This window comes from Salmo salar, chromosome 11, assembly GCF_965601325.2.
Source record: "Salmo salar chromosome 11, fSalSal1, whole genome shotgun sequence".
NCBI classification, from domain to species: Eukaryota; Metazoa; Chordata; class Actinopteri; order Salmoniformes; family Salmonidae; genus Salmo; species Salmo salar.
Window position 1 is genome coordinate 116,156,901 of NC_138301.1, and position 19,972 is coordinate 116,176,872.

A 19,972-nucleotide genomic window follows, 5' to 3' on the forward strand; every position below is an offset into this window, starting at 1 on the left:
ACAACTATTAGTAGAACCCTAACTGAACAATGACAACTATTAGCAGAACCCTAACTGAACAGTGACAACTATTAGTAGAACCCTAACTGAACAGTGACAACTATTAGTAGAACCCTAACTGAACAAAGACAACTATTAGCAGAACCCTAACTGAACAATGACAACTATTAGTAGAACCCTAACTGAAAAATGACAACTATTAGTAGAACCCTAACTGAACAATGACAACTATTAGTAGAACCCTAACTGAACAACAACAACTATTAGGAGAACCCTAACTGAACAATGACAACTATTAGCAGAACCCTTACTGAACAATGACAACTATTAGTAGAACCCTAACTGAACAATGACAACTATTAGCAGAACCCTAACTGAACAATGACAACTATTAGTAGAACCCTAACTGAACAATGACAACTATTAGGAGAACCCTAACTGAATAATGACAACTATTAGTAGAACCCTAACTGAACAATGACAACTATTAGGAGAACCCTAACTGAACAATGACAACTATTAGCAGAACCCTAACTGAACAATGACAACTATTAGTAGAACCCTAACTGAACAAAGACAACTATTAGCAGAACCCTAACTGAACAATGACAACTATTAGGAGAACCCTATTTGAACAATGACAACTATTAGGAGAACCCTAACTGAACAATGACAACTATTAGTAGAACCCTAACTGAACAATGACAACTTTTAGCAGAACCCTAACTGAACAGTGACAACTATTAGTAGAACCCTAACTGAACAGTGACAACTATTAGTAGAACCCTAACTGAACAATGACAACTATTAGCAGAACCCTAACTGAACAATAAATACTATTAGGAGAACCCTAACTGAAAAATGGGAACTATTAGGAGAACCCTAACTGAAAAATGGGAACTATTAGGAGAACCCTAACTGACCAATGGGAACTATTAGGAGAACCCTAACTGAACTATGACAACTATTAGTAGAACCCTAACTGAACAATGACAACTATAAGCAGAACCCTAACTGAACAATGACAACTATTAGCAGAACCCTAACTGAACAAAGACAACTATTAGTAGAACCCTAACTGAACAATGGCATCTGCTGTCAGAACCCTAACTGAACAATTACAACTATTAGTAGAACCCTAACTGAACAATGACAACTATTAGTAGAACCCTAACTGAACAATGAATACAATGAGCAGAACCCTAACTGAACAATGCCAACTATTAGTAGAACCCTAACTGAACAATGACAACTATTAGGAGAACCCTAACTGAACAATGACAACTATTAGCAGAACCCTAACTGAACAATGACAACTATTAGTAGAAACCTAACTGAACAATGACAACTATAAGCAGAACCATAACTGAACAATGACAACTATTAGCAGAACCCTAACTGAACAATGACAACTATTAGCAGAACCCTAACTGAACAATGAAAACTATTTGCAGAACCCTAACTGAACAATGACAACTATTAGCAGAACCCTAACTGAACAATGAGAACTATTAGTAGCAACCTGTAAGTCGCTCTGGATAAGAGCGTCAGCTAAATGACAAAAAAAAACAAAAAAAACAAAACAAAACCTAACTGAACAATGACCACTATTAGTAGAACCCTTACTGAACAATGAATAGTATTAGTAGAACCATAACTGAACAATGACAACTATTAGCAGAACCCTAACTGAACAATCAATACTATTAGCAGAACCCTAACTGAACAGTGACAACTAATAGTAGAACCCTAACTGAACAATAACAACTGTGAGTAGAACCCTAACTGAACAATGACAGCTATTAGTAGAACCCTAACTGAACAATGACAACTATTAGTAGAACCCTAACTGAACAATGAATACTATGAGCAGAACCCTAACTGAACAATTCCAACTATTAGTAGAACCCTAACTGAACAATGACAACTATTAGCAGAACCCTAACTGAACAATGACAACTATTTGCAGAACTCTAACTGAACAATGACAACTATTAGCAGAACCCTAACTGAACAATGACAACTATTAGTAGCAACCTAACTGAACAATGACCACTATTAGGAGAACCCTAACTGAACAATGGGAACTATTAGGAGAACCCTAACTGAACAATGACAACTATTAGGAGAACCCTATTTGAACAATGACAACTATTAGGAGAACCCTAACTGAACAATGACAACTATTAGCAGAACCCTAACTGAACAGTGACAACTATTAGTAGAACCCTAACTGAACAGTGACAACTATTAGTAGAACCCTAACTGAACAATGCCAACTATTGGCAGAACCCTAACTGAACAATCAATACTATTAGAAGAACCCTAACTGAACAATGAATACTATTAGTAGAACCATAACTGAACAATGACAACTATTAGCAGAACCCTAACTGAACAATGAATACTATTAGCAGAACCCTAACTGAACAGTGACAACTATTAGTAGAACCCTAACTGAACAATAACAACTGTGAGTAGAACCCTAACTGAACAATGACAACTATTAGTAGAACCCTAACTGAACAATGACAACTATTAGTAGAACCCTTACTGAACAATGAATACTATGAGCAGAACACTAACTGAACAATGCCAACTATTAGTAGAACCCTAACTGAACAATGACAACTATTAGGAGAACCCTAACTGAACAATGACAACTATTAGGAGAACCCTAACTGAACAATGACAACTATTAGTAGAACCCTAACTGAACAATGACAACTATTAGCAGAACCCTAACTGAACAATGACAACTATTAGCAGAACCCTAACTGAACAATGACAACTATTAACAGAACCCTGACTAATCAATGACAACTATTTGCAGAACCCTAACTGAACAATGACAACTATTAGCAGAACCCTAACTGAAGAATGACAACTATTAGTAGCAACCTAACTGAACAATGACAACTATTAGGAGAACCCTAACTGAACAATGACAACTATTAGGAGAACCCTAACTGAAAAATGGGAACTATTAGGAGAACCCTAACTGAACAATGGGAACTATTAGGAGAACCCTAACTGAACAATGACAACTATTAGTAGAACCCTAACTGAACAACTACAACTATCAGCAGAACCCTAACTGAACAAAGACAACTATTAGTAGAACCCTAACTGAACAATGGCATCTACTGTCAGAACCCTAACTGAACAATGACAACTATTAGTAGAACCCTAACTGAACAATGACAACTACTAGTAGAACCCTAGCTGAACAATGAATACTATGAGCAGAACCCTAACTGAACAATGCCAACTATTAGTAGAACCCTAACTGAACAATGACAACTATTAGGAGAACCCTAACTGAACAATGACAACTATTAGGAGAACCCTAACTGAACAATGACAACTATTAGTAGAACCCTAACTGAACAATGACAACTATAAGCAGAACCATAACTGAACAATGACAACTATTTGCAGAACCCTAACTGAACAATGAATACTATTAGCAGAACCCTAACTGAACAGTGACAACTAATAGTAGAACCCTAACTGAACAATAACAACTGTGAGTAGAACCCTAACTGAACAATGACAGCTATTAGTAGAACCCTAACTGAACAATGACAACTATTAGTAGAACCCTAACTGAACAATGAATACTATGAGCAGAACCCTAACTGAACAATTCCAACTATTAGTAGAACCCTAACTGAACAATGACAACTATTAGCAGAACCCTAACTGAACAATGACAACTATTTGCAGAACTCTAACTGAACAATGACAACTATTAGCAGAACCCTAACTGAACAATGACAACTATTAGTAGCAACCTAACTGAACAATGACCACTATTAGGAGAACCCTAACTGAACAATGGGAACTATTAGGAGAACCCTAACTGAACAATGACAACTATTAGGAGAACCCTATTTGAACAATGACAACTATTAGGAGAACCCTAACTGAACAATGACAACTATTAGCAGAACCCTAACTGAACAGTGACAACTATTAGTAGAACCCTAACTGAACAGTGACAACTATTAGTAGAACCCTAACTGAACAATGCCAACTATTGGCAGAACCCTAACTGAACAATCAATACTATTAGAAGAACCCTAACTGAACAATGAATACTATTAGTAGAACCATAACTGAACAATGACAACTATTAGCAGAACCCTAACTGAACAATGAATACTATTAGCAGAACCCTAACTGAACAGTGACAACTATTAGTAGAACCCTAACTGAACAATGACAACTATTAGTAGAACCCTTACTGAACAATGAATACTATGAGCAGAACACTAACTGAACAATGACAACTATTAGTAGAACCCTAACTGAACAATGACAACTATTAGGAGAACCCTAACTGAACAATGACATACTATTAGCAGAACCCTAACTGAACAATGACAACTATTAGTAGAACCCTAACTGAACAATGACAACTATTAGCAGAACCCTAACTGAACAATGACAACTATTAGCAGAACCCTAACTGAACAATGACAACTATTAACAGAACCCTGACTAATCAATGACAACTATTTGCAGAACCCTAACTGAACAATGACAACTATTAGCAGAACCCTAACTGAAGAATGACAACTATTAGTAGCAACCTAACTGAACAATGACAACTATTAGGAGAACCCTAACTGAACAATGACAACTATTAGGAGAACCCTAACTGAAAAATGGGAACTATTAGGAGAACCCTAACTGAACAATGGGAACTATTAGGAGAACCCTAACTGAACAATGACAACTATTAGTAGAACCCTAACTGAACAACTACAACTATCAGCAGAACCCTAACTGAACAAAGACAACTATTAGTAGAACCCTAACTGAACAATGGCATCTACTGTCAGAACCCTAACTGAACAATGACAACTATTAGTAGAACCCTAACTGAACAATGACAACTACTAGTAGAACCCTAACTGAACAATGAATACTATGAGCAGAACCCTAACTGAACAATGCCAACTATTAGTAGAACCCTAACTGAACAATGACAACTATTAGGAGAACCCTAACTGAACAATGACAACTATTAGGAGAACCCTAACTGAACAATGACAACTATTAGTAGAACCCTAACTGAACAATGACAACTATAAGCAGAACCATAACTGAACAATGACAACTATTTGCAGAACCCTAACTGAACAATGAATACTATTAGCAGAACCCTAACTGAACAGTGACAACTATTAGTAGAACCCTAACTGGACAATGACAACTATTAGCAGAACCCTAACTGAACAATCAATACTATTAGGAGAACCCTAACTGAACAATGACAACTATCAGCAGAAACCTAACTGAACAATGACAACTATTAGCAGAACCCTAACTGAACAAAGACAACTATTAGTAGAACCCTAACTGAACAATGGCATCTACTGTCAGAACCCTAACTGAACAATGACAACTATTAGTAGAACCCTAACTGAACAATGACAACTATTAGTAGAACCCTAACTGAACAATGAATACTATGAGCAGAACCCTAACTGAACAATGAATACTATTAGTAGAACCCTTACTGAACAATGAATACTATGAGCAGAACACTAACTGAACAATGCCAACTATTAGTAGAACCCTAACTGAACAATGACAACTATTAGTAGAACCCTAACGGAACAATGACAACTATTAGCAGAACCCTAACTGAACAATGACAACTATTAGCAGAACCCTAACTGAACAATGACAACTATTAACAGAACCCTAACTAATCAATGACAACTATTTGCAGAACCCTAACTGAACAATGACAACTATTAGCAGAACCCTAACTGAAGAATGACAACTATTAGTAGCAACCTAACTGAACAATGACAACTATTAGGAGAACCCTAACTGAACAATGACAACTATTAGGAGAACCCTAACTGAAAAATGGGAACTATTAGGAGAACCCTAACTGAACTATGGGAACTATTAGGAGAACCCTAACTGAACAATGACAACTATTAGTAGAACCCTAACTGAACAATGACAACTATCAGCAGAAACCTAACTGAACAATGACAACTATTAGCAGAACCCTAACTGAACAAAGACAACTATTAGTAGAACCCTAACTGAACAATGGCATCTACTGTCAGAACCCTAACTGAACAATGACAACTATTAGTAGAACCCTAACTGAACAATGACAACTATTAGTAGAACCCTAACTGAACAATGAATACTATGAGCAGAACCCTAACTGAACAATGAATACTATTAGTAGAACCATAACTGAACAATGACAAGTATTAGCAGAACCCTAACTGAACAATGAATACTATTAGCAGAACCCTAACTGAACAGTGACAACTATTAGTAGAACCCTAATTGAACAATAACAACTGTGAGTAGAACCCTAACTGAACAATGACAACTATTAGGAGAACCCTAACTGAACAATGACAACTATTAGGAGAACCCTAACTGAACAATGACAACTATTAGTAGAACCCTAACTGAACAATGACAACTATAAGCAGAACCATAACTGAACAATGACAACTATTTGCAGAACCCTAACTGAACAATGACAACTATTAGCAGAACCCTAACTGAACAATGACAACTATTAGTAGAACCCTAACTGAACAATGACAACTATTAGCAGAACCCTAACTGAACAGTGACAACTATTAGAAGAACCCTAACTGAACAGTGACAACTATTAGTAGAACCCTAACTGGACAATGACAACTATTAGCAGAACCCTAACTGAACAATCAATACTATTAGGAGAACCCTAACTGAACAATGACAACTATTAGTAGAACCCTTACTGAACAATGAATACTATTAGTAGAACCATAACTGAACAATGACAAGTATTAGCAGAACCCTAACTGAACAATGAATACTATTAGCAGAACCCTAACTGAACAGTGACAACTATTAGTAGAACCCTAATTGAACAATAACAACTGTGAGTAGAACCCTAACTGAACAATGACAACTATTAGTAGAACCCTAACTGAACAATGACAACTATTAGTAGAACCCTTACTGAACAATGAATACTATGAGCAGAACACTAACTGAACAATGCCAACTATTAGTAGAACCCTAACTGAACAATGACAACTATTAGGAGAACCCTAACTGAACAATGACAACTATTAGGAGAACCCTAACTGAACAATGACAACTATTAGTAGAACCCTAACTGAACAATGACAACTATTAGCAGAACCCTAACTGAACAATGACAACTATTAGCAGAACCCTAACTGAACAATGACAACTATTAACAGAACCATAACTAATCAATGACAACTATTTGCAGAACCCTAACTGAACAATGACAACTATTAGCAGAACCCTAACTGAACAATGACAACTATTAGTAGAACCCTAACTGAACAATGCCAATTATTAGCATAACCCTAACTGAACAATGACAACTATTAGCAGAACCCTAACTGAACAATGACAACTATTAGCAGAACCCTAACTGAACAATGACAACTATTAGCAGAACCCTAATGAACAATGAGAAGTAACACAATAGCACTATGAGTAGAACAAATTTTAGTTGAGGGTGGTGCTGGAAGAACTGTGAGTAACTACTCCGTCATTCAGTCAGTCATTCAGCCGTTCTGTCTACCTGTCATTCTGTCTACCTGTCATTCTGTCCACCTGTCATTCTGTCTACCTGTCATTCTATCTACTTGTCTACCTGATATTCTGTCTACCTGTCATTCTGTCTACCTGTCATTCTGTGTACCTGTCATGCTTTCTACCTGTCTACCTATCATTCTGTCAACTTGTCTAGCTGTCATTCTGTCTACCTGTCATTCTGTGTACCTGTCATGCTGTCTACCTGTCTACCTATCATTCTGTCTACTTGTCTAGCTGTCATTCTGTCTACCTGTCCTTCTGTCTACCTGTCAACCTGTCATTATGTCTACCTGTCAACCAGTCATTCTGTCATTCTGTCTATCTGTCACTCTGTCTACTTGTCTACCTGACATTCTCTTTCTCTCCCTCTCTCCTTATCCCCCCTCTCTCCCCTTCTGCTCTCGCTCCCCCTCCCTCTCTCTGCCCTCCTGCTTTCGCCCCACCCCCCTCTCTTTTTTCTCTCCCTCTGTTTTCAGAGACCTGTCGGACAACCGGATTACTGAGCTCCCCAACAACACCTTTAAGAGCCTAAAGTCTCTCGTCAAACTGTGAGTCACAGGTTGTGTCCCAAATGGAACCCGATTACGGCATAACATCTGATAAAAAGGATTGAAGATCTTACAAATATATACTGTTAATTACGTCAATTTAACAGCTGTTAATTACCTCAGTTTAACAGCTTTAAGAGCTTAACGTCTCTCCTCATTCTGTGAGTCTCACAATACAGGACTGTTTATGTCTGCTTCTCCTCTAACCCTGGAAACATAGCTTTATATCTGACAAACAGGGTTTAATAAAAGATGATAAATGTTGTTCTACTGACTGTTAAAAACTGTTAGTTTCAGAATACCTGCCTGCCTGTCCATCCGCCTGTCAGACAGATCACTTCTTTACTTATTGTTTACTTATTGTCACAGGAACATATCCCATAATCCTCTGTTCCACATCCACCCGGGTCACTTTGATCACCTGACCCAGCTCCAGTCCCTGTGAGTAGTACACATACATTCTACCGGTACCATACACTAACAGTACCTACGAAATACCTACCAGTACCTATCAGTACTGTACGCTATCAGTACCTACCAGTACTTACCACTTTCTACCAGTACCGACCAGTACTTACCACTACCTACCAGTATCTACCAGTATCTATCAGTACCTACCAGTACTTACCACTATCTATCAGCACCTACCAGTACCTACCAGTACCTACCAGAACCTACCAGTATCTACCAGTACCTATCAGTACTGTACGCTATCAGTACCTACCAGTACTTACCACTATCTACCAGTATCTTCCAGTACCTACCAGTACTTACCACTACCTACCAGTATCTACCAGTATCTACCAGTATCTATCAGTACCTACTGGTACTTACCACTATCTACCAGTACCTACCAGTATCTATCAGTACCTACCAGTACCTACCAGTACCTACCTGTATCTACCAGTACCTACCAGTATCTACCTGTATCTACCAGTACCTACCAGTACCTACCAGTATCTACCTGTATCTACCAGCACCTACCAGTACCTACCAGTACCTACCTGTATCTAGCAGTACCTACCAGTACCTACCTGTATCTACCAGTACCTACCAGTACCTACCAGTACTTACCAGTACCTACCAGTACCGACGAGTATCTACCAGTATCGTACACTATAGGAAGATACATGTTGACTATCTATGGTAAATAAATCTAATCAAGTTAATAAACTGTGTGATGTCTTGTCTTTAGAGGTCTGGAGGGTATTGAGATTCCAGACATCCAGACGAAGATGTTTGTACCCATGGGAAACCTCTCACACATGTATGTACCACATTCTATACTATATATCCTGTACATCACATTCAATATTATATGTCCTGTATATCACATTCTATACTATATGTCCTGTATATCACATTCTATACTATATGTCCTGTTCATCACATTCTATACTATATATCCTGTACATCACATTCTATATTATATGTCTTGTTTATCACATTCTATACTATATGTCCTGTATATCACATTCTATACTATATGTCCTGTTCATCACATTCTATACTATATATCCTGTACATCACATTCAATATTATATGTCCTGTATATCACATTCTATACTATATGTCCTGTATATCACATTCTATACTATATGTCCTGTTTATCACATTCTATATTATATATCTTGTTTATCACATTCTATACTATATGTCCTGTACATCACATTCTATACTATATGTCCTGTTTATCACATTCTATACTATATGTCCTGTATATCACATTCAATACTATATGTCCTGTATATCACATTCTATACTATATGTCCTGTTTATCACATTCTATATTATATGTCTTGTTTATCACATTCTATACTATATGTCCTGTACATCACATTCTATACTATATGTCCTGTTTATCACATTCTATACTATATATCCTGTACATCACATTCAATATTATATGTCCTGTATATCACATTCTATACTATATGTCCTGTATATCACATTCTATACTATATGTCCTGTATATCACATTCTATACTATATGTCCTGTTCATCACATTCTATACTATATGTTGTCGTCCCCCTCGTAGCTACTTCAAGACATTCCAGTACTGTTCCTATGCGCCCCACGTGAGAACGTGTAAGCCCAACACAGACGGTATCTCTTCCTTCGAGGACCTGTTAGCCAACGTGGTACTCAGGGTCTCTGTGTGGGTCATGGCCTTCATCACATGTTTCGGGAACCTCTTCGTCATCGGGATGAGGTCTCTGATCAGGGCAGAGAACAACCTGCACGCCGCCTGCATCAAAGTCCTCTGCTGTGAGTTATATGTAATGTTTATAGACATACACAGGTGTCGTGACTATCATTAATGTGATGACGGCTATTTTATCAAATCAATTAACTATGTTTTATTATTACGTGATTCAATTAATCATGTAACAATTAACTCATTAGTAACTTGGGGCACCACGGGAAAAGTTTATTTAATGAGTTACTGTTTCCCAAATTAACTTAAGAATATATCAGAATATATCGTTATCATACCAGTCATACATTAATCATTATTACCTCATATCAGTCTCATTCTGAATGTCGCAAAATTCTTGGATATCGGCAAGAACCCTATTCTAAATAATGTTTCAGCGAGACACAAATTTAACTAACTAAATAATCACACAGAAATACATAAACACACACACACGTATACATTGAATTGATTACTAACATAATGCAATGAAAAGTCCCTAGTGGACTAACCTGATATGACAGCTTGTTACACAATGGAAGGGTAGGGGTAAGATAAAGAGAGCGGGAGAGACAAAGAGAGTGGGCTGGTACATATATGTGGAAGCTATGCTCATGAAAAATGAATACTTTGCACATGAATGACCGCTCATTCGAAAATAAATGCAACACATATATTTACGCTTGTATGACTTTGTCATCTCTCTGTTGAAACCACTCATCTGTCTATGGCGAGTAGTTCGATGTAAGTCTCTGGTTGTCCACCAGAGGTCACAATGTCCTCAGTTGTAGTAGGCTTCTTTGTCTCTGAGTGTACCTCTGATGTATCCATCAGAGGTACACATGCGGTGGTTCTTGTTCTAGTTTACTAGACTAAAGTACTTAAACAGCTGCAGACTGAAGGTTCCGATGTAGCCTTTATCTTACCATATACTGGTCTTGTAGTTTTAAACCATTTCAACGAGTAGTCACTGCTCCACGCTTTCTGGTCTGGTGTAAATTTCATTAGCAGTCCTTTTATGGACTTGCCTTGGAGGGCGGTTCCATCACGTTGCCACAATGTCTGTGCTCATGTGGGCATGGTTACTGGCTTGGCTAAAGTTTATATGAAAAATAGTTCTCATTCAGAAGGCTAAAATCACATTTCATCTTCTCACAAATAGTTTCATATTTAATCATATAAGTTTTACAACATTTAGATGTCAATCTGATAACTGGGACGTATACATTTGTAGAGTTACAGTTATTTAGTTATACCATCCTTAATGATATCACAAAACAATACACTTTTGACAGGATTTATTGTTTGGATCCCTACCAACCATTCCAGATGTTTGGATTTGAAACCTAATGTTCCAATGCCCAATCTTTTTATGTTTAAAGTTTTGGCATGAGTCTCTTTACACTCAAAGGATTTTTGACTTCTCCATATTGCAGTGCAAGAGAGAGAAAGTTTACGACCGGTCGTTAGATTCCCACTCCCCCTCTTCCTCTTGCACTTTGATTCTCACCCAGGATTGAGAGTCATGACACAGTACACACAGACATGCAGGCACACACAGACATGCAGGCACACACATACACACAGGCACACACACTCACTGTGAGTGAAAGTCATTAGGGCATAGCAGCTGCTGATCTCAGTTGGAGATCCCATGACAGGTCAGACAAGATAGCTTCCTACAGCCTCTCGCTCTCTTTCTTTCTCTCTCTCTCTCTCTCTGCACTTTCTCTCTCTCGCTCTCTTTCTCTCTCTTTCTCTCGCTCTCTTTCTTTCTCTCTCTCCTATCTTTCTTTCTCTCTCTCCTCTCTTTCTCTTTCTTTCTCTCCTCCCTCTCGTTCTCTCTCTCACTCCGTCTTTCTCTCACTGTGTCTCTCTCACTTTCTCTCTCTCCTCCCCCTCTCTCTCCTCTCTCTCCTCTCTCTCTCCTCTCTTTCTCTCTTTCTCTCTATCCTCTCTAACTCTCTCTCTCCTCTCTTTCACCTCTCTCTCTCCTTCCTCTCTCTTTCTCTCTCTCTAACTCTGTCTTTCTTTCTCTCACTGTGTTGCTCTCACTTTCTCTCTGTCTCTCCTCCCCCTCTCTCTCTCTCTCTCTCTCGCTCTCTCTCAATTTCTCTCCTTGTCTCTCTCTGGACCTGCTGTCACAACAAACTGATGTTATTCATCTATCATTCATTACTTCTCATCCCTCCTTCTTCTCCTTTATTTTCTTCCTTCTTTCTCCTCATGTTTTCTTCTCCCTGTTTTCTTGCAGACTGGTGGCCAGTCAGAGAGAAAGGGGCAGCTCCATAGAGAATGACAGAGGCCTCTAGGGGCCAAAAGTCTGTTTAAGCATGTGCAGCGCCATTGAGGGCTTCCACCATTTTAGTGTAGTCAACTGGGTGGGACTTCCAAAGTCATTGGCTGATCCCTCCTGGTGACCCTGTTGGAGTCATGTCCAACCAGATCATCAGTAGGGATCAGCCAATCATGAAGAAGAAAAGTTACTACTTCAAATTGGAGATTGCCTCAATGGTGCTGCCGATGCCTTCATAGACACTATAATGGCACAGATGCAAAAAAGAGCCCTCTATCTGTCTCTATGGCAGCTCCCTGTAGCCTCTTTTTCCTCTCTTTAATATTTTCTCTCTCCCTCTCTATTATTTCACAACAAACACCTGTTACTCATCTATCATTCATCAGCTAGGATCTATCACCCAACCTTTTCTCTCTTCTCTTTATCTCATTCTTCTCTTTATCTTTCTGTGCCTCTCTCCTTCATCTCTTTCTCCTCTATCTCTTGCTCTCTCCTTCTCCTCCGTCTCTCCCCATCCCTCTCTCCTCTTTTCTCCTCTCGTCTCTCTCCCCCATCCCTCTCCACTGTGTAGATCTCAGTCTAGGTAAATGTGTCAGCAGGTCAGGCAGGTCTAAATGAAACTACACTTAGCCAGCTCCAGACCATCTTGTCTTTCCTGCTTCCCCATACCAGATCCTGCTGCCCCCTATATCTCTCTTCCCCATACCAGATCCTGCTGCCCCCTATATCTCTCTTCCCCATACCAGATCCTGCTGCCCCCTATATCTCTCTTCCCCATACCAGATCCTGCTGCCCCCTATATCTCTCTTCCCCATACCAGATCCTGCTGCCTCCTATATCTCTCTTCCCCATACCAGATCCTACTGCCTCCTATATCTCTCTTCCCCATACCAGATCCTGCTGCCTCCTATATCTCTCTTCCCCATACCAGATTCTGCTGCCCCCTATATCTCTCTTCCCCATACCAGATCCTGCTGCCTCCTATATCTCTCTTCCCCATACCAGATCCTACTGCCTCCTATATCTCTCTTCCCCATACCAGATCCTGCTGCCTCCTATATCTCTCTTCCCCATACCAGATTCTGCTGCCCCCTATATCTCTCTTCCCCATACCAGATCCTGCTGCCCCCTATATCTCTCTTCCCCATACCAGATCCTGCTGCCTCCTATATCTCTCTTCCCCATACCAGATCCTGCTGCCCCCTATATCTCTCTTCCCCATATCAGATCCTGCTGCCCCCTATATCTCTCTTCCCCATACCAGATCCTGCTGCCCCCTATATTTCTCTTCCCCATACCAGATACTACTGCCTCCTATATCTCTCTTCCCCATACAAGATCCTGCTGCCCCCTATATTTCTCTTCCCCATACCAGATCCTGCTGCCCCCTATATCTCTCTTCCCCATACCAGATCCTGCTGCCCCCTATATCTCTCTTCCCCATACCATTTCTTGCTGCCCCATACCGTATCCTGCTGCCCCCTATATCTCTCTTCCCCATACCAGATCCTGCTGCCTCCTAAATCTTTCCTCCCCTTTGCTACCGCTGACCCTATTCAAAGATGCACGCTCACACACAACACACACATACATACACACAGGAACCTTCCCTGGCAGAGTCAAAACAAACACTGGCCAAATACATCAGACAGATAAATAAGCTGGCAACAGGCCATCAGTAAGAACACACACAGGAGAGCACTAATGTGGAATGGGAAAAGAGCAATGTATCTCAACAAAGTGAGAAGAGGAAGTAGGGTTTTATCATAGAGATAAATAGAAGACTCTAGTGCCCAAACACCCGTTGTAGCATGGGTAGCGACATTGAGGACTTTCACCATTTTGAAGTAGTCAACTGGGTGGGACTTCCTATGGGTTATTAAGGAAGGATCACACAATTCCATCCAGTTTATCAGTAGGGATCAGCCAATGAATTATACTCATGAACAAACATTCCATCGCTGCAGGTGGCAGTAAATCACCAACCTTGGCTTTATACCTGTTCAGACAACACCCTCCAGGGGGCAGTAAATCACCAACCTTGGCTTTATACCTGTTCAGACAACACCCTCCAGGGGGCAGTAAATCACCAACCTTGGCTTTATACCTGTTCAGATAACACCCTCCAGGGGGCAGTAAATCACCAACCTTGGCTTTATACCTGTTCAGACAACACCCTCCAGCTGGCAGTATGTACCCTACCAGTTTGTTTACCAACTCATAGAAGTAGTATAAGAAGAAAATGGACTACTTCAAAATGGAGATGGCCTCAATGGCGCTCTAACAGACGCCATAATGGGACAGATACGTTGTTGCATCCTCTAATGGCGCATTCCCATGTTGTATTTACCACAGTGTTTTACCCAAAATGCTCAGACTTTTCCCTTTCCATCTACGCAGACTGGCACCCATGTCTCACTGGGCCATGGCTCCAGCGGACCTGCTCTCACTTATGCTGCTGAAAAAGTACCAGAGGCCAGGATTTGGCCCTAAACACAATTTTCCTAGTATAGCATAAGGTTGTGTACACTAGTGAAAGGGAGAGATGGAGAGAGAGAGATGAGAGGGAGAGATGGAGAGAGATATGAGGGAGAGATGGAGAGAGAGATGAGAGGGAAGGAGAGGGAGAGATGAGATGAGAGATGGGGAGATGAGAGGGAGAGAGATGAGAGGGAGAGATGGAGAGAGATGAGATGAGAAATGGAGAGAGAGATGGAGAGAGATATGAGAGAGAGGGAGAGATGAGATGAGAGATAGAGATGAGAGATGGAGAGGGAGAGATGAGAGGGAGAGATGGAAAGAGAGATGGAGGGAGAGATGGAGAGAGAGAGATGGAGAGAGAGATGAGAGATGGAGAGATGAGATGAGAGATGAGATGAGACATGAGAGATGGAGAGAGAGAGATGGTGACAGATGGAGAGAGAGATGAGAGATGAGAGAGATGAGAGATGGAGAGAGATGAGAGATGGAGAGAGATGGAGAGAGAGAGATGGAGACAGATGGAGAGAGATGAGAGATGGAGAGAGATGAGCGGTGGAGAGAGATGAGATGAGATATGGAGGGAGAGCTGGAGAGAGAGATTGAGATGAGAGATGGAGATTGAGATGACCAACACCCACATGGTATAATAACGTCAAAAGCTAATATGTAACTAGTCTGTATAAATCGATCGTTGCATTATTAGTAGCCAAATTATTCTTCATATATCAAGTTTCTTGATTCGTGTCTAAAATACATTTAAAAAAGAAATGTGCACAGTGAAGTTACAGAAACGTTGACTAACGAATGGCTTGCGATATTCTTCCGATAAAAACACAGTTGTTGTGGGTAATTTATGTCCCCCTGAAACAAGAACGTGGTGTCTTTCATTACATCTAGAAAATACACGAGATGCTGCTTTTCATCTCTCTCTCCATCTCTCATCATCTCTCTCTCCATCTCTCATCTCTCTCCACATCTCTCTCCACCTCTCATATCAGTCTCTCTCTCCATATATGCATGGTTCCTCCCTGAAGAGAGAGAGACATATCTTGAAAGTTATAACACCACTGTCTAATCCCAACAAGCCCTCACAGACTCACTACAGAATCTGACAATTTTCTCCATAAACGTCACATTTCTAAGGTTAAGTTTAAGAATCAATTGCAAATTGTTAAGTTAATGGTTAAGATTTGGGAAAGGGTTAAAACAACATCTCCACGGTTAAATTGAGGCATTGATTCCTAATGTTTAAATTGAGGCATTGATTCCTAATGGTTAAATTGAGGTATTGATTCCTAGTGGTTAAGTTGAGTCATTGATTCCTAATGGTTAAATTGAGGTATTGATTCCTAATGGTTAAATTGAGGTATTGATTCCTAATGGATAAATTGAGGCATTGATTCCTAATGGTTAAGTTGAGTCATTGATTCCTAATGGTTAAGTTAAGAAAATACAAAACCGTAAGTCCCTAGCATTGGGATTGAACACGAGACCCTTGGACAGTGGTGGAAAAAGTACCCAAAAGCCATACTTGATTAAAAGTAGATACGTTACTGGAAAATCACTCAAGTAAAAGTCTTAAAATACCTGATATTAATTGTACTTAACTATCAAAAATAATAGCCGTAAGGTAAATGTACTTAAATATCAAAAGTAAAAGAAACGTAAGAGCCATAAATCCAAAAAGCAAAACAGCCAGAACTTTTATTTTGTTTGAGCTTTTCTGAGAGGTAACAGTTGTCGTGGAAATTCATGTTTACTGAGAGAGATTTGGACAATTATTCAAACAATCAATCTTTATTTAACATTGATTCATTATTGCAATAATAATTAATAATAAGCTGTTCGAACGCACACTCTGAAGTGTGTGTTGCCGAGAGCTTAACCTCTTACATCTAGACGTTACGCTAGCGGAACACCGCTCCAATATCCAATGATGGGCGTGGTGCGAAATACAAACTCCTCTAAAATCCGAAAACTTCAATTTTTCAAACATATAACTATTTTACAGCATTTTAACCTGTTATGGCTAGGGGGCAGTATTTTCACGGCTGGATAAAAAAACGTACCCGATTTAATCTGGTTACTACTCCTGCCCAGTAACTAGAATATGCATATAATTATTGGCTTTGGATAGAAAACACTCCAAAGTTTCTAAAACTGTTTGAATGGTGTCTGTGAGTATAACAGAACTCATATGGCAGGCAAAAACCTGAGAAGATTTCATGCAGGAAGTGGCCTGTCTGACAAGGTGTCGTTCTTCTTGTCTCTGTTTATTGAAGAGTGAGGATCTTAGCTGTCCCGTGACACTTCCTACGGCTGCCATAGGTTCTCAGAAGGTGGCAAAAAGCTGAATCGTGGCTTTGCAGGCTCTGGCTGAAACAAAGTAGCGCGTTTGGGTAGTGGCTGGTTACAGTACTGTGAGACTCAGGCTCGTGCCCGCGTCGACCGAAAGCTTTGTTTTCTTTCCTCTGTTTAGCTAAATGGACATTCCCGGTCGGAATATTATTGCTTTTTTACGAGAAAAATGGCATAAAAATGGATTCTAAACAGCGGTTGACATGCTTCGAAGTACGGTAATGGAATATTTAGATTTTTTTTGTCACGAATTGCGCCATGCGCACGACCCTTCTTTACCATTCGGATAGTGTCTGGGACGCACGAACAAAACGGCGCTATTCGGATATAACAATGGATTATTTTGGACCAAACCAACATTTGTTATTGAAGTAGCAGTCCTGGGAGTGCATTCTGACGAAGACAACAAAAGGTAATCAAACTTTTATAATAGTAAATCTGATATTGGTGAGTGCTAAACTTGCCGGGTGTCTAAATAGCTAGCCCGTGATGCCTGGGCTATGTACTTAGAATATTGCAAAATGTGCTTTCACCAAAAAGCTATTTTAAAATCGGACATATCGAGTGCATAGAGGAGTTCTGTATCTATAATTCTTAAAATAATTGTTATGCTTTTTGTGAACGTTTATCGTGAGTAATTTAGTAAATTGTTAGCAAATTCCCCGGAAGTTTGCGGGGGGTATGCTAGTTCTGAACGTCACATGCTAATGTAAAATGCTGTTTTTTGATATAAATATGAACTTGATTGAACAAAACATGCATGTATTGTATAACATAATGTCCTAGGTGTGTCATCTGATGAAGATCATCAAAGGTTAGTGCTGCATTTAGCTGTCTTCTGGGTTTTTGTGACATTATATGCTAGCTTGAAAAATGGGTGTCTGATTATTTCTGGCTTGGTACTCTGCTGACATAATCTAATGTTTTGCTTTCGCTGTAAAGCCTTTTTGAAATCGGACAGTGTGGTTAGATAAAGGAGAGTCTTATCTTTAAAATGCTGTGAAATAGTCATATGTTTGAAAAATTGAAGTTTTTGTATTTTTGAGGAATTTGTAATTCGCGCCACGCCTATCATTGGATATTGGAGCAGGTGTTCCGCTAGCGGAACGTCTAGATGTAAGAGGTTAAAGACAAGACTCTCGTTAATCTAACCACACTGTCCGATTTCAAAAAGGCTTTACAGCGAAAGCAAAACATTAGATTATGTCAGCAGAGTATCCAGCCAGAAATAATCAGACACCCATTTTTCAAGCTAGCATATAATGTCACAAAAAACAAAACCACAGCTAAATGCAGCACTAACCTTTGATGATCTTCATCAGATGACAACCCTAGGACATTATGTTATACAATGCATGCATGTTTTGTTCAATCAAGTTCATATTTATATCAAAAAACAGCTTTTTTACATTAGCATGTGACGTTCAGAACTAGCATACCCCCCACAAACATCCGGTGAATTTACTAAATAACTCACGATAAATGTTCACAAAAAACATAACAATTATTTTAAGAATTATAGATACGGAACTCCTCTATGCACTCGATATGTCCGATTTTAAAATAGCTTTTCGGTGAAAGCACATTTTGCAATATTCTCAGTAGATAGCCCAGCCATCACGGCTAGCAATTTAGACACCGACCAAGTTTAGCCCTGACCAAACTCCGATTTACTATTACAAAAGTTTGATTGCCTTTGTTGTCTTCGTCAGAATGCACTCCCAGGACTGCTACTTCAATAACAAATGTTGGTTTGGTCCAAAATAATCCATCGTTATATCCAAATAGCGGCGTTTTGTTCGTGCGTTCAAGACACTATCCGAAGTGTAAATAAGGGTCACGAGCATGGCGCAATTCGTGACAAAAGATTTCTAAATATTCCATTACCGTACTTCGAAGCATGTCAACCGCTGTTTAAAATCAATTTTTATGCCATTTTTCTCGTAAAAAAGCGATAATATTCCGACCGGGAATCTGCGTTTAGGTAAACAGACGAAAGAAAACAAAGCATTCTGTCGACGCGGGCACGAGCCTGAGTCTCACAGTACTGTAACCAGCCACTACCCAAACGCGCTACTTTTTTTCAACCAGAGCCTGCAAAGCCACGATTCAGCTTTTTTCCGCCTTCTGAGAGCCCATGGGAGCCGTAGGAAGTGTCACGTAACAGCAGAGATCCTCTGTAATGGATAGAGATAATCAAGAAGGGCAAGAAATTGTCAGACAGGGCACTTCCTGCATGGAATCTTCTCAGGTTTTGGCCTGCCAAATGAGTTCTGTTATACTCACAGACACCATTCAAACAGTTTTAGAAACTTTGGAGTGTTTTCTATCCAAAGCTAATAATTATATGCATATTCTAGTTTTTGGGCAGGAGTAATAATCAGATTAAATCGGGTACGTTTTTTATCCGGCTGTGAAAATACTGCCCCCTAGCCATAACAGGTTAAACTTACAGACAATGCAGAGTTCTTATA

The 19,972-nt window shown here is 39.5% G+C and overlaps 1 protein-coding gene across 1 annotated transcript in view; it reads left to right on the forward strand.

Annotated features, from left to right (window-relative positions):
* LOC106591039 (relaxin receptor 2) overlaps positions 1–19,972 on the forward strand; it is a 270,511-nt gene that overhangs the window by 188,212 nt on the left and 62,327 nt on the right. The window contains exons 12-15 of the mRNA XM_045690182.2: positions 8,094–8,165; positions 8,535–8,606; positions 9,361–9,432; positions 10,205–10,434. Coding sequence (XP_045546138.1) covers positions 8,094–8,165; positions 8,535–8,606; positions 9,361–9,432; positions 10,205–10,434 — 446 coding nt within the window. The remainder of the gene's footprint in view (positions 1–8,093; positions 8,166–8,534; positions 8,607–9,360; positions 9,433–10,204; positions 10,435–19,972) is intronic.